The sequence below is a fragment of the Pseudochaenichthys georgianus genome, chromosome 5 (genome assembly GCF_902827115.2).
Source record: "Pseudochaenichthys georgianus chromosome 5, fPseGeo1.2, whole genome shotgun sequence".
In the NCBI taxonomy this organism is placed as follows: Eukaryota; Metazoa; Chordata; class Actinopteri; order Perciformes; family Channichthyidae; genus Pseudochaenichthys; species Pseudochaenichthys georgianus.
In genome coordinates, this window is record NC_047507.1 from 35,326,757 (window position 1) to 35,338,091 (window position 11,335).

Here is an 11,335-nt window from a genome sequence, read left to right on the forward strand (position 1 = left end):
CCAAGTTAAACAAACTCTCTGATTTAGCCCCCCCACTATGATTGAGTTTCTCATTAAGGAATTAAAGCCGTTTCAATGGAACCTTTGTGTTGCTCAGACAGTCAGATGACGTTTTCTGTTTGTTTCTTTATGCAACTGGCCTCGTGGATGTGACCGCAGCCAGGCAAACGCACCGCTTCTGGGTGAAGTGGACACCTCAATCTGAGAGAGGCACTAAAGGAAACCTTTGGGGATTTTTGGACACATTTTTAAGAATGAACTAAAGCTCTAACTTTAAGTTTCATTTTATTTTCCGCTAATTGATTATTTCATTTATAATGTCAGAAATCAGTGAAAAATATCCAAAATGATGTCTGCAATTGTCAGAACAACTAAATATGATCAGTTTACATTCATGTTCCATTGAATCCTCACATTTGAAGCACATGCACCAAAGAGTGACTGTGGATAACCGACCCGTTATTGGATGGATTGACATTATTCAGGGTCAGTGAACTGATAAATACATGACTCTACAAGGTCATCATGACATCATTACATCATGACATCAACAGGTGTTCTTAACATATATTAAACACACTCACCGATGAGATTACATTATCATTAAACAAAAAAGGATTCCTCTTGTATTTTTACAATACACTTTTCGTGACATTTAGTATTGACAGTGGTCTAGAAGAAAGGGTCAGGAGGTGACTAATAATAATAACATATTAGACACTTTAGATTTACAGGTTAAAATGATTCTATATAACAATATTCATTTAAAACATTTGGTCAGCTGATCTGTCCTCTCAGCTGATCTGTCCTCTCAGCTGATCTGTCCTCTCAGCTGATCTGTCCTCTCAGCTGATCTGTCCTCTGAGCTGATCTGTCCTCTCAGCTGATCTGTCCTCTGAGCTGATCTGTCCTCTCAGCTGATCTGTCCTCTGAGCTGATCTGTCCTCTCAGCTGATCTGTCCTCTGAGCTGATCTGTCCTCTGAGCTGATCTGTCCTCTGAGCTGATCTGTCCTCTGAGCTGATCTGTCCTCTGAGCTGATCTGTCCTCTCAGCTGATCTGTCCTCTGAGCTGATCTGTCCTCTGAGCTGATCTGTCCTCTCAGCTGATCTGTCCTCTGAGCTGATCTGTCCTCTCAGCTGATCTGTCCTCTCAGCTGATCTGTCCTCTGAGCGATTTGCCTGGCTCTGGTCATCCCTCTTCTGTGTGGTGTGGAACTGCTGGTGTTTCTCTTGTGTTTCATTTAAAGGCTCTTAACAGCACCTTCATCATCTTCATCATCAGCTCTGGATGCTGAGCACTGGCAGACGGAGGCGGGCCACTCAGAACACCTCCCGAACTTTCGAGTCCTAGTTTGTTTTTGATCTGTAGAAGATCCTCAGCTGGTTCAGCTACATCGGAGTCGTATAGCACAGTCAACAGTGCGAGTGTTGCTGCATCGATTCTCCATGACAACATGCATTAATGGAAGATCCCCTTTATGACAAATAAAAAACAGATGTTATCATGAGGCTTAGATATGAACAGAGCCTTAGTTGAATTTTCATTTACTATATCATGATGTATAACATTAGGGAATAAGATAATGGCAATGGCAAGATAATATACAACAAGAATAGAACGCTGTTAAATCATAGTACGTCATAATTTAATTATTCATTAAAAAAAATGACTTTTGTTGAGATAACGGTCAATACTCCTATTCCTAGTTCTTAATCTATTATTAATTTATACTAGAAGTTTGAGAAATATGATATTTAAATGTTTTTATTTTACAAAAGTAGGAATAAAAAGTATTCTTTGTTTTTATTTATGATAATGTATAGGCTATTACAACTAAAGCCAACTGGTCAAATGTAGCATATCGAGCAGTTTTGGCACATTTGTCAATATTATTATTATTATAATAAGGTTACCGATAAGGTTATCGGTCGAGAAATGCCAAAAATAGGTTGGAGGTAATTTAGAAACAGTGTCCGCAGTGTTACGTCACTATGACCAGGAAGAGAAATTCTGGGACAGGTCTTCTGTGTTAGAGTTTTACTCGCTACAGGGTGCACTTTGAGGGGTGTTGACTCTGCAGACCGTGTACATGCAGAACAAGCTTCATAACACAAGGGGGCGGGTAATAACCAGAGAAGCATGACATGGGACCTTTAAGAACCAAGTAAAGAGCCGTCATTATCATCAAAACATGGTTCAACTAAAACTACTCACTATCTGAGATGGTTTACAGCATTTCACAGACTGTACTATAACACTACGACTGTAGATTTAACTCTTCATGCGTTTTAACCCTGTGGCTGCCTCTGTCTGCTGCAGCCGCACCACCTGGAGCTCAGGTAAGAGTGGAAGAACAGATAGTTCAGAGGAATGATAGAACCAGAGCCGAGACAACAGTATCTGGTTTGTAGTATTCCACTCTTTTATAAAGTGTCTGTGTTTTGAGTGTTGGGTTTGTTCTTCTTTGATGTTTCTCTTTCTGGCCCTGTACCCTGACTGTGTGTGTGACCTCGGTAGGAGTCTGGTCTGAAGGTGAATCACCCAGCATCCTTTGCGGTGCGTCTGAACGGAGCGCAGGGCAAGATGGAGGCCAAAGTCCACAGTCCCTCCGGAGCTCTGGAGGAGTGTGTGGTGAACGAGCTGGAAAAAGGTGTGTGTGTGTGTGTGTGTGTGTGTGTGTGTGTGTGTGTGTGTGTGTGTGTGTGTGTGTGTGTGTGTGTGTGTGTGTGTGTGTGTGTGTGTGTGTGTGTGTGTGTGTGTGTGTGTGTGTGTGTGTGTGTGTGTGTGTGTGTGTGTGTGTGTGTGTGTGTGTGTGTGTGTGTGTGTGTGTGTGTGTGTGTGTGTGTGTGTGTGTGTGTGTGTGTGTGTGTGTGTGTGTGTGTGTGTGTGTGTGTGTGTGTGTGTGTGTGTGTGTGTGTGTGTGTGTGTGTGTGTGTGTGTGTGTGTGTGTGTGTGTGTGTGTGTGTGTGTGTGTGTGTGTGAGCTTTAAGTGGTTTTTTTATTGCATCTGTGGTGAAAGAAAAATCCTGTTCTGCAATGCGTTGAATAATTATCAGTATAGTTTGGTCTATAACTGCTTTTAGAAGATATAAAATACTTCCTGTTAGGACTGGGAAATAACTATAATATATCACCCACTTTATTTATTCCACATTACTTTATTATTCATCAAAATTCTTATTGTGTAAATATTTTTCAAAGCATCAAGGGTCAACCCAACAATATTGATATTGAGTTATTTGCTCGAAAATATCTTAATTTTAGATTTTCTTCATATTGCCATATGTCAACTTAAATCATAATCAGATGTGTTGATTTGGGCTTTTTATTGAAATAAATAAAACACTAAAGCTACTAAAATAAAACATAATACATTTTACAGGAATAATAATCAGATAATAATAATTTTCTCTTAAAAATAAAATACGTGAAGTATATCAGGATTAAAAAGTGGAAGCGCTGTGCAGTGTGTTCTAAAAGAAGCCAGAACTTTGAATTCTCATAACGAAGTCCTCTGTCCTCCAGACAAGTACGCTATCCGGTTCATCCCGAGAGAGAACGGAATCCACACCATCGACGTGAAGTTCAACGGCTCTCACATCCCGGGAAGTCCTTTCCAGGTCCGGGTCGGAGAGCCGGGACAGACCGGAGAGCCCGGCCTGGTGTCGGCATACGGATCGGGGCTGGAGAGAGGAACCACAGGTGGGAGAGCTTCGTGTCTGTTATTATTTCATATCAGAATAAATATATATTTTTAAAGGCCATATTATACATTTTAGGCTTCAGATACGCTCTTAAGTAACATTTAAGCACTTTTAATCTAATCTAAATGTATATTGGAAATGCGAAATAAAAAATTACAGATTTATAATGTGCCCACAGCAATAAACTTTTTTACTTTGTTTATTTCACAAGCCTTTGGTTTTAAATATGACTTTTATGTTGTGGCTTCCAACACATTGTATGAAGCATTACATGCATTTTTCCATAGGGCGACAAATCTGTGAGAATAACTGCATTTTAACAAAGCGTTTTTTCTTTGTTTTAAATCCTGCAGGTAGCCAGTCAGAGTTCATCATTAACAACACTAAGGCGGGGCCCGGGGCCCTTGCAGTGACCATCGAGGGGCCATCTAAAGTGAAGATGGACTGTAAGGAGGTTCCTGAGGGCTACAAGGTGCACTACACCCCCATGGCTCCTGGAAACTACGTGATCAGCATCAAGTACGGAGGACCCAACCACATCACCGGCAGCCCCTTCAAAGCCAAGGTCACAGGTCAGTGAACGTCCTTGCACTCATCCACTTTAACCTTGCGATGCAAAACATTATATATGCATCTGTAATCAATAGGTCTGTTGAGTCTTTTGCATTATTCTTTCGGTGGAAAAATACAATCTGAAAATGTAAGTGCACATTAATGCTTTATTTTCTGTACAGCAATTACTCATTTGTGTCTCGAAACATCATATGATTTTTTTTTAATTGCCTTTTCGAGCACTACCTCAAGAAACAAGTCATATTGTCATGTCATATTTAATCTCATATTTAAGTTATATACATTATTTTTCATCTAAATAGTTTTGTTTTTTAAAGTGAGAAATACGCTCGCTTGAATATATTCCTTGAAATTCTTGATTTACAATATAATCTTATATTTACAAAGTGTTTTGGTCCTTTTTTTATTATTAAAAATGGTGTTCTATACTGCAATGGTATTGTTTCCATCTTATTATATTTGTAAAGATATTTTATCAAAATTGGCACAAGCTAGCTGACTCATTTTAGTGTTCTAGAGCAACTTATGACTTTTTTTCGGTAAAAAAACGTTTTTAAAAACGATCTTACCTAATTTGTCTGTCTCCCTCTCTTAGGCGCTCGGCTGGTGAATGTGACCAACGCCAGCGAGACGTCCACCCTGACGGTGGATCCAGTGGTCAGGTCCAGCAGCAGCTTCTCCCAGAGTGCTTTGCCCCGGCTCACAGACTCTGATGCCAGCAAGGTGTCGAGCCGCGGCCCCGGCCTCAGCAAGGCCTTCGTGGGCCAGAGGAGCAACTTCTCTGTCGACTGCAGCAAGGCCGGTAAGTACGGCTCATGATCGATGGATTTTTTTCTTTAGCTTTAGTGGTATCGCACTTTTCATACAGAGGATGCATCTTAAGAGTGCTTTGAGAGTTTGGTGCAAAACAAAACACAACACAATCAGTTGAAGTCAGAGGATAAAATATGTTAGCACACATGCAGCGTGAGTACATGATACATACATGATTCCAGGGAACACAAGAAGGTCAAATAAATAAGAATACTTTATTTATGAGTTTCAAAACAGTTGACGTGTAAACTTCCGCCCCTCTTCCTCCAGGTAAGAACATGCTCCTGGTGGGGGTGCTCGGCCCCCTGGTCCCCTGTGAGGAGGTTCTGGTCAAACACCTGGGCAACCTGCAGTACAACGTGAGCTACATGCTGAAGGAGCGGGGGTGCTACATCCTGGTGGTGAAGTGGGGCGACGACCACATCCCAGGCTCCCCCTTCCAAGTCAACGTCCCCTGAGGCAACCAATAAAAACACACCGTCACTCCTCCTGAAGCATTTTGCATCCCTGTTTGAGTGGAAACGCTCTACTGCAGATAATCATCCAATAAACAACTTGCTTTACAAAGTTAAAGGGGTGCACTTTGCCTTCAGATGTGTTCATTTCAAATCACAAGTATAAAGGATCTGACACAATTGATTTACTTGCTAAAAACAGAACTTGATAAAGGAGAGGAAAGCGTTAAAAAACACTTTAGTTTAGTTTTAAACTAAAATGTTCAGGAAGAGAAGTGAACACATCCATAAATGTAAGTTGGACCATTTTTCTGCAGCGAATCAGGGAAGCAAAATGGTAAAAGAATCTATAATCTGACCTAAAACTGGAGTCAAAATGATCTGATTTGGAAAGATAACTATCATCTGTTGATTTTTGCTGACCCGAAATTGACAAATTGTGAACTTGACGATAGTTTTTATACGTGATTGGTAAATTAAGACGGCTTGACATTAGTTGGTGAGAACACAAAATCTGCATGTTTCCAAAGTGTTAAAACTAGATTTGGGCTCAGAAAAGTGGAGTCAAACTTGGACAAGATGACTGGAATTACACAGCAATTGCCTCAGTTTAGTACCAGGAGCGGCACTAAGTACGGCAAAGTACTTGGTGTGAACGCGGCTAATAGAGACGGACTGTATATTTAACGTGGACTTCTGAATCCTATCATGTTCTCTGACCAGTCAGTTGCCTTTTCAACAAAATTATGGAGTGCTGTGGATTTAAAAAATGATTTAACATCTCAATTTTAAGAACTGGAATTATGTTTCTTTAAAGCACTCGATGCGACAGGAAGCGTCGGACTGTACACGACTACTGATGTTTATTATTGATTTATTAGCTCCCACAATCCCTAAAGTACATAATGGTGCCACTACTACTTTATTATGGGCTTCATCTGTGGGTTCATCTCTTTGCTGTATTTTTCACATGAAAAGATCTGACTGTTCCTCGGATCTGACCAGTGTTTCTGTGTTCGATTGTACTGCAAAGTCAATCGGTGCATAAATTGCAAAAATATTACTCTACAATCAGATCTGAGCTGTCTTTATGTCTCCGATGTTGTTGCCTAATCATTGATACTTTTGATACTTAAGGGATGAGAGAATTTTTGTATTGTGGGAAAAAATGACTTCTTGTTTTTTTTTTATTAGGGATTGGGTGTTTAATGTGAAACTAAACCCTGAGATGATGTACATTTGATCATTAAAATCAGCTGGAGCTAAGGAGGTTGTCTTCTATCTTTCATTTCCCGGCTTTTTTAACATCCTTTATAAATATAATTCTACTTTAACTTATAATAATATAATTAACAATGCATGTCTTTCTTAAAACATAACTGATCAGGGGACAGATGTATACAGGAAAAGATGTGAGCACCATTTCTCATGCATTCTTAATCATATTTTCTTGTCACAATATGCTGTGTTCAGGTCGATAACATCTTATAAAACTCATGTTGTTGACTTAAAATGTAGTGTCTTATAAATTATATTATAGTACGCCATTGAAATTTCCTTTTAAAATTCATAGTACAGTATCACACAAATATTTTAAATAAATAAAAACATAGTTTAGTACGCTTTAAATAGTCATAAATACTAATTCTAATACAGCATGACTAAACTAACTAAAATATCTGAACATAATATCCCCAAAAGTCCTATGTATATAATGGTATTTATGTTACGAATGTAATAAATATGCAATACATGATATAAATAGATACTATTTATAGTATGTCTTTACAAATGTATAATATAGTATGCCATACATCATTGAACGTTGACCTTAATTAAATGTATTATGTCAACAAATTACACTGCATTAGGTTAGTTGAAAGCAATAATATTAAGTAAAAGAAAAGGTTAAATTTAACATCATTGCTTTAAACAAACTTAATAAAATGATGTGTAATTTGTTGACATAACACATTTATTTAAAGTCAACGTTTCAGTTGTTTCTGTATATGCCATAAAAAGGCATCATTTGAAAAAATGCAATGAAACAATCATAGTATAGTATTTCATAAAAATAAAAGAAAGTGTCTTATTAGGCTATAGTATGAAAAAAAACATTATTTATAAAAATCTAACATAATATCCCATCATTACATTACATTACATTGCATTTAGCTGACGCTTTTATCCAAAGCGACTTACAATAAGTGCATTCGACCAAGAAGATACAAACTTGAAGAAAACAGAATCATATAAGTACATCAGGTTTCATAGAGCTAAAACATTTCAAATGCTACTCAACAGGCTTATCTTATCTTTAGATAAGCCAGTCCTTTATTAGTATATAAGTGCTTTGTTAGCAGTTATTTGTTAGTCATTCTATCGCTCGAAGTGGAGTCGAAAAAGATGAGTTTTCAGTCTGCGCTGGAAGGTGTGTAAGCTTTCTGCTGTCCTGATTTCAATGGGGAGCTCATTCTGCCATTTTGGAGCCAGGATAGCAAACCCACGTGTTTTTGCTGATGGGAACTTGGGTCCCCCTCACAGTGCTGGTTCAGCGAGCCGTTTGGTCGATGCAAGGCAAGGCAAGTTTATTTATATAGCACCTTTCAACACAAGACAATTCAAAGTGCATTAAGAAAATGGCATTTAAAATCAGTCATTAAAAAGCAAAGATAAAAATAAACATTAAAAGAAAAAATACATGGATAAATGTTACAGTGCAGTTTAAGATGTGAATAGTTCAAGTAAAAGCAGCGGCAAAAGGAAAAGTCTTTAGCCTGCATTTAAAAGTAGTAAGAGTTGCAGCGGACCTGCAGGTTTCTGGGAGTTTCTTCCAGATATTTGGAGCATAATAACTGAACGCTGCTTTACCATGTTTAGTTCTGACTCTGGGGACAGAAAGCTGACCAGTCCCTGAAGACCGGAGAGATCTGGATGGTTCATAATTTAGCAGAAAATCAGAAGTGTGTTTTGGGCCTAAACCATTCAGTGCTTTATAAACCAGCAGCAGTATTTTTTAAATCTATTCTTTGACACACAGGTTCTGAGTCAGCTGCAGCTTTCTAATATATTTTTTAGTGAGACCTGTAAATACACCATTAGAGTAGTCGAGTCTACTGAAGATAAAAGCATGGACAAGTTTTTCCTGCTGTGACATTAGTCTTTTAATCCTAGATATGTTCTTTAGGAGATAGTAGGCTGATTTAGTAACTGTTTTAATGTGACTGTTGAAATTCAGGTCAGAGTCCATGACTACACCTAGATTTCTGGCTTTATCTGTTGTTTTGAACATTGCAGGCTGAAGCTCAGTGCTAACTTTTATACGTTCTGCCTTGGCTCCAAAAACCATTAGGCCTACCTCAGTTTTATCTTTGTTTAATTGGAGAAAGTTCTGACACATCCAGTCATTGATTTGTTCAATGCACTTACTCAGTGTTTGAATTGGAGAATAGTCTCCTGGTGAAATGGTTACGTAAATGTGTGTGTCATCCGCATAGTTATGGTAACTTATTTAGTTGTTTTTCATTATCTGAGCCAGTGGTAGCATGTAGATGTTAAAGAGAAGAGGCCCCAAGATGGAGCCTTGAGGAACCCCCCACATGTCACATTTGTCAACTCAGATGTGTATTTACCTATAGAAACAACGTTGTTTCTGTCCTTTAAGTAGGATTCAAACCAATTTAGAACTGTTGCCGAAAGTCCCACCCAGTTTTCCAGTCGGTCTAGTAATATGCTGTGGTCAACAGTGTCAAACGCAGCACTGAGATCTAATAATACTAACACTGAAGTTCTGCCACTATCTGTGTTTAAGTGGATGTCATTGAAGACCTTTACAAGAGCAGTCTCAGTGCTGTGGTTTGGACGAAAGCCTGACTGGAACACATCGAAACAGCTATTTAAATGCAAGTAATTACTCAACTGTTGAAAAACAACTTTTTTCAACAAATGCAGAGTGGAGTGCAGGTGCTGGGGTGTACAGTTTAACAATGTCCTTGATTTAGGAATGGCCAGATCCATTCGCAGCATGGAACGCAAGTGCCATTGTCTTGAAGTGGATTCTAGCAGTTACTGGAAGCCAGTGAAGGGAGCGGAGGAGCGGCGTGGTGTGGGAACATTTTGGAAGGTTGAAGACCAGACGAGCCGCTGCATTCTGGATGAGCTGCAGAGGTCGGATGGCACATGCAGGTACACCAGCCAGGAGGGAGTTGCAGTAGTCTAGGCGTGAGATGACGAGAGCCTGGACCAGAACCTGCGTTGTTTTCTGGGTCAGGAGGGGACGTATCCTCCTGATGTTGTAAAGAGTGTATCTGCAGCAGCGATGGTTGCAGTGAAGGACAGGTTGTTATCTAGGGTCACACCCAGATTCCTTGCAGGGAAGGGAGGCTGCTTTAGCCGTGTGCAGTTCCTCAGAGACAGTGAGGAGAGCAGTTTCTGTGGAGTGAAGATGGAAATAGTTTATTGGGATTGGAATAGGAAGAATGGATCTTATCTTGAAAAAAAAATTGTTTTGCCTGAGAGATCGAAGAAGAGGTAGAGGAGAGGAGAGCTTGATAAGTTAGGAGGTCGTCATGGTGTTTGGATTTCCACTGTTTCCGCTCAGCAGCCCGAAGGATGGTTCTATTAGCATGCAGTGCATCATTAAGCCAGGGAACAGGAGGGGACTGACGAGCCTGCCGAGATGTGAGAGGACAGAGAGAGTCCAGAGAGGAGTAGAGAGGAGAGTTTCTGCAGCAGAGTTTGGAGGCAGGAGTTGGAACGAGTCAGAGGAAGGGAGGGCTGAGAGCACAGATGAGGCAAAGGTAGAGGGGGAGAGGGAACGGAGGTTACGGCGGACAGGTACAGAGTTAGAAGAGATTAGTTTGTTATGTTTGGAAAGGGGTAGAGAGAATGATATGAAAAAGTGATCCGAGGTGTGGAGCGGGTTTACAGAGAGGTTAGAAGTAGCGCAGTTCCTTGAGAATATGAGATCAAGGACATTGCCAGCTTTATGAGTTGGTGGGGACGGAGACAGTGAGAAAGCAAAGGCGGTTAAAAGAGATGTTAGTTCAGATATCTTCCCTGTCTGGAGGTTGAAGTCTCCGAGAAGTACAGCAGGAGGGCCAGTTTCAGGGATGTGTGAGAGGAGATTATCTAATTCCTCCAAGAAGTCTCCCAAGGCGCCTGGTGGATGGTAGAGAACAACAATGGTTAATTGTATTGGATGCAGTGCTTGAATTTCGGCCGGTACTCACTGGTATACGCAGTACCGGGACTTCTGATTTTTACCCATCTGGTACCGTTACTTCTTACTGAGTACCGGCACAGCGGTACTCAGTAGATGCGTCATGAGATGCACCGCCGCCGCTTTGCCCGCCTCGCCCCCGGAGCAGCAGTCTTCGTCGCCCCAAACACCGCCACCCCTCTGCGGCCCGCAAGTGCCAGAGGACCTCGGCTAAACAGAGCCTGCCAGGTATAAGTTCCCAACTCGCCTGTACAGTGGGGTAAGGTGCTCATTTAGCAGCTCATGCTTAAAAAACAGAGATTGGCTGGAATTTCCTGTAAAAAATATGCCATCTTCTGCTATGCATGTAGTCGACATTTCGGTTCAAATACATCTAACTCATACCTCATTTACACCAACGCAACCAGTTCTTCGGTTTAGCTCTGGCTCTTTTCACACCGTCCAGAGTCCGACTGGTAATGCGTCGTTGCGTCATGACGTAACCGTTTGCGTGCCTGCTTCCTAAAGCCAAACCGCACGGATGAAATCAGTTGCATTCATTTCTTATGGCTCTATCTGCAGCTTTTC

At 40.5% G+C, this 11,335-nt stretch overlaps 1 protein-coding gene across 2 annotated transcripts in view; it reads left to right on the forward strand.

The window, feature by feature from the left end:
• flnbl (filamin B, like) overlaps positions 1-6,813 on the forward strand; it is an 81,024-nt gene extending 74,211 nt beyond the window's left edge. For both annotated transcript variants that reach the window (XM_034083918.2, XM_034083919.2), the window contains 5 exons: positions 2,520-2,652; positions 3,528-3,704; positions 4,060-4,278; positions 4,875-5,081; positions 5,363-6,813. In XM_034083918.2, coding sequence (XP_033939809.1) covers positions 2,520-2,652; positions 3,528-3,704; positions 4,060-4,278; positions 4,875-5,081; positions 5,363-5,550 — 924 coding nt within the window. In that variant the 3' untranslated portion in view covers positions 5,551-6,813. The remainder of the gene's footprint in view (positions 1-2,519; positions 2,653-3,527; positions 3,705-4,059; positions 4,279-4,874; positions 5,082-5,362) is intronic.
• The last annotated feature ends 4,522 nt before the right edge of the window (positions 6,814-11,335 follow it).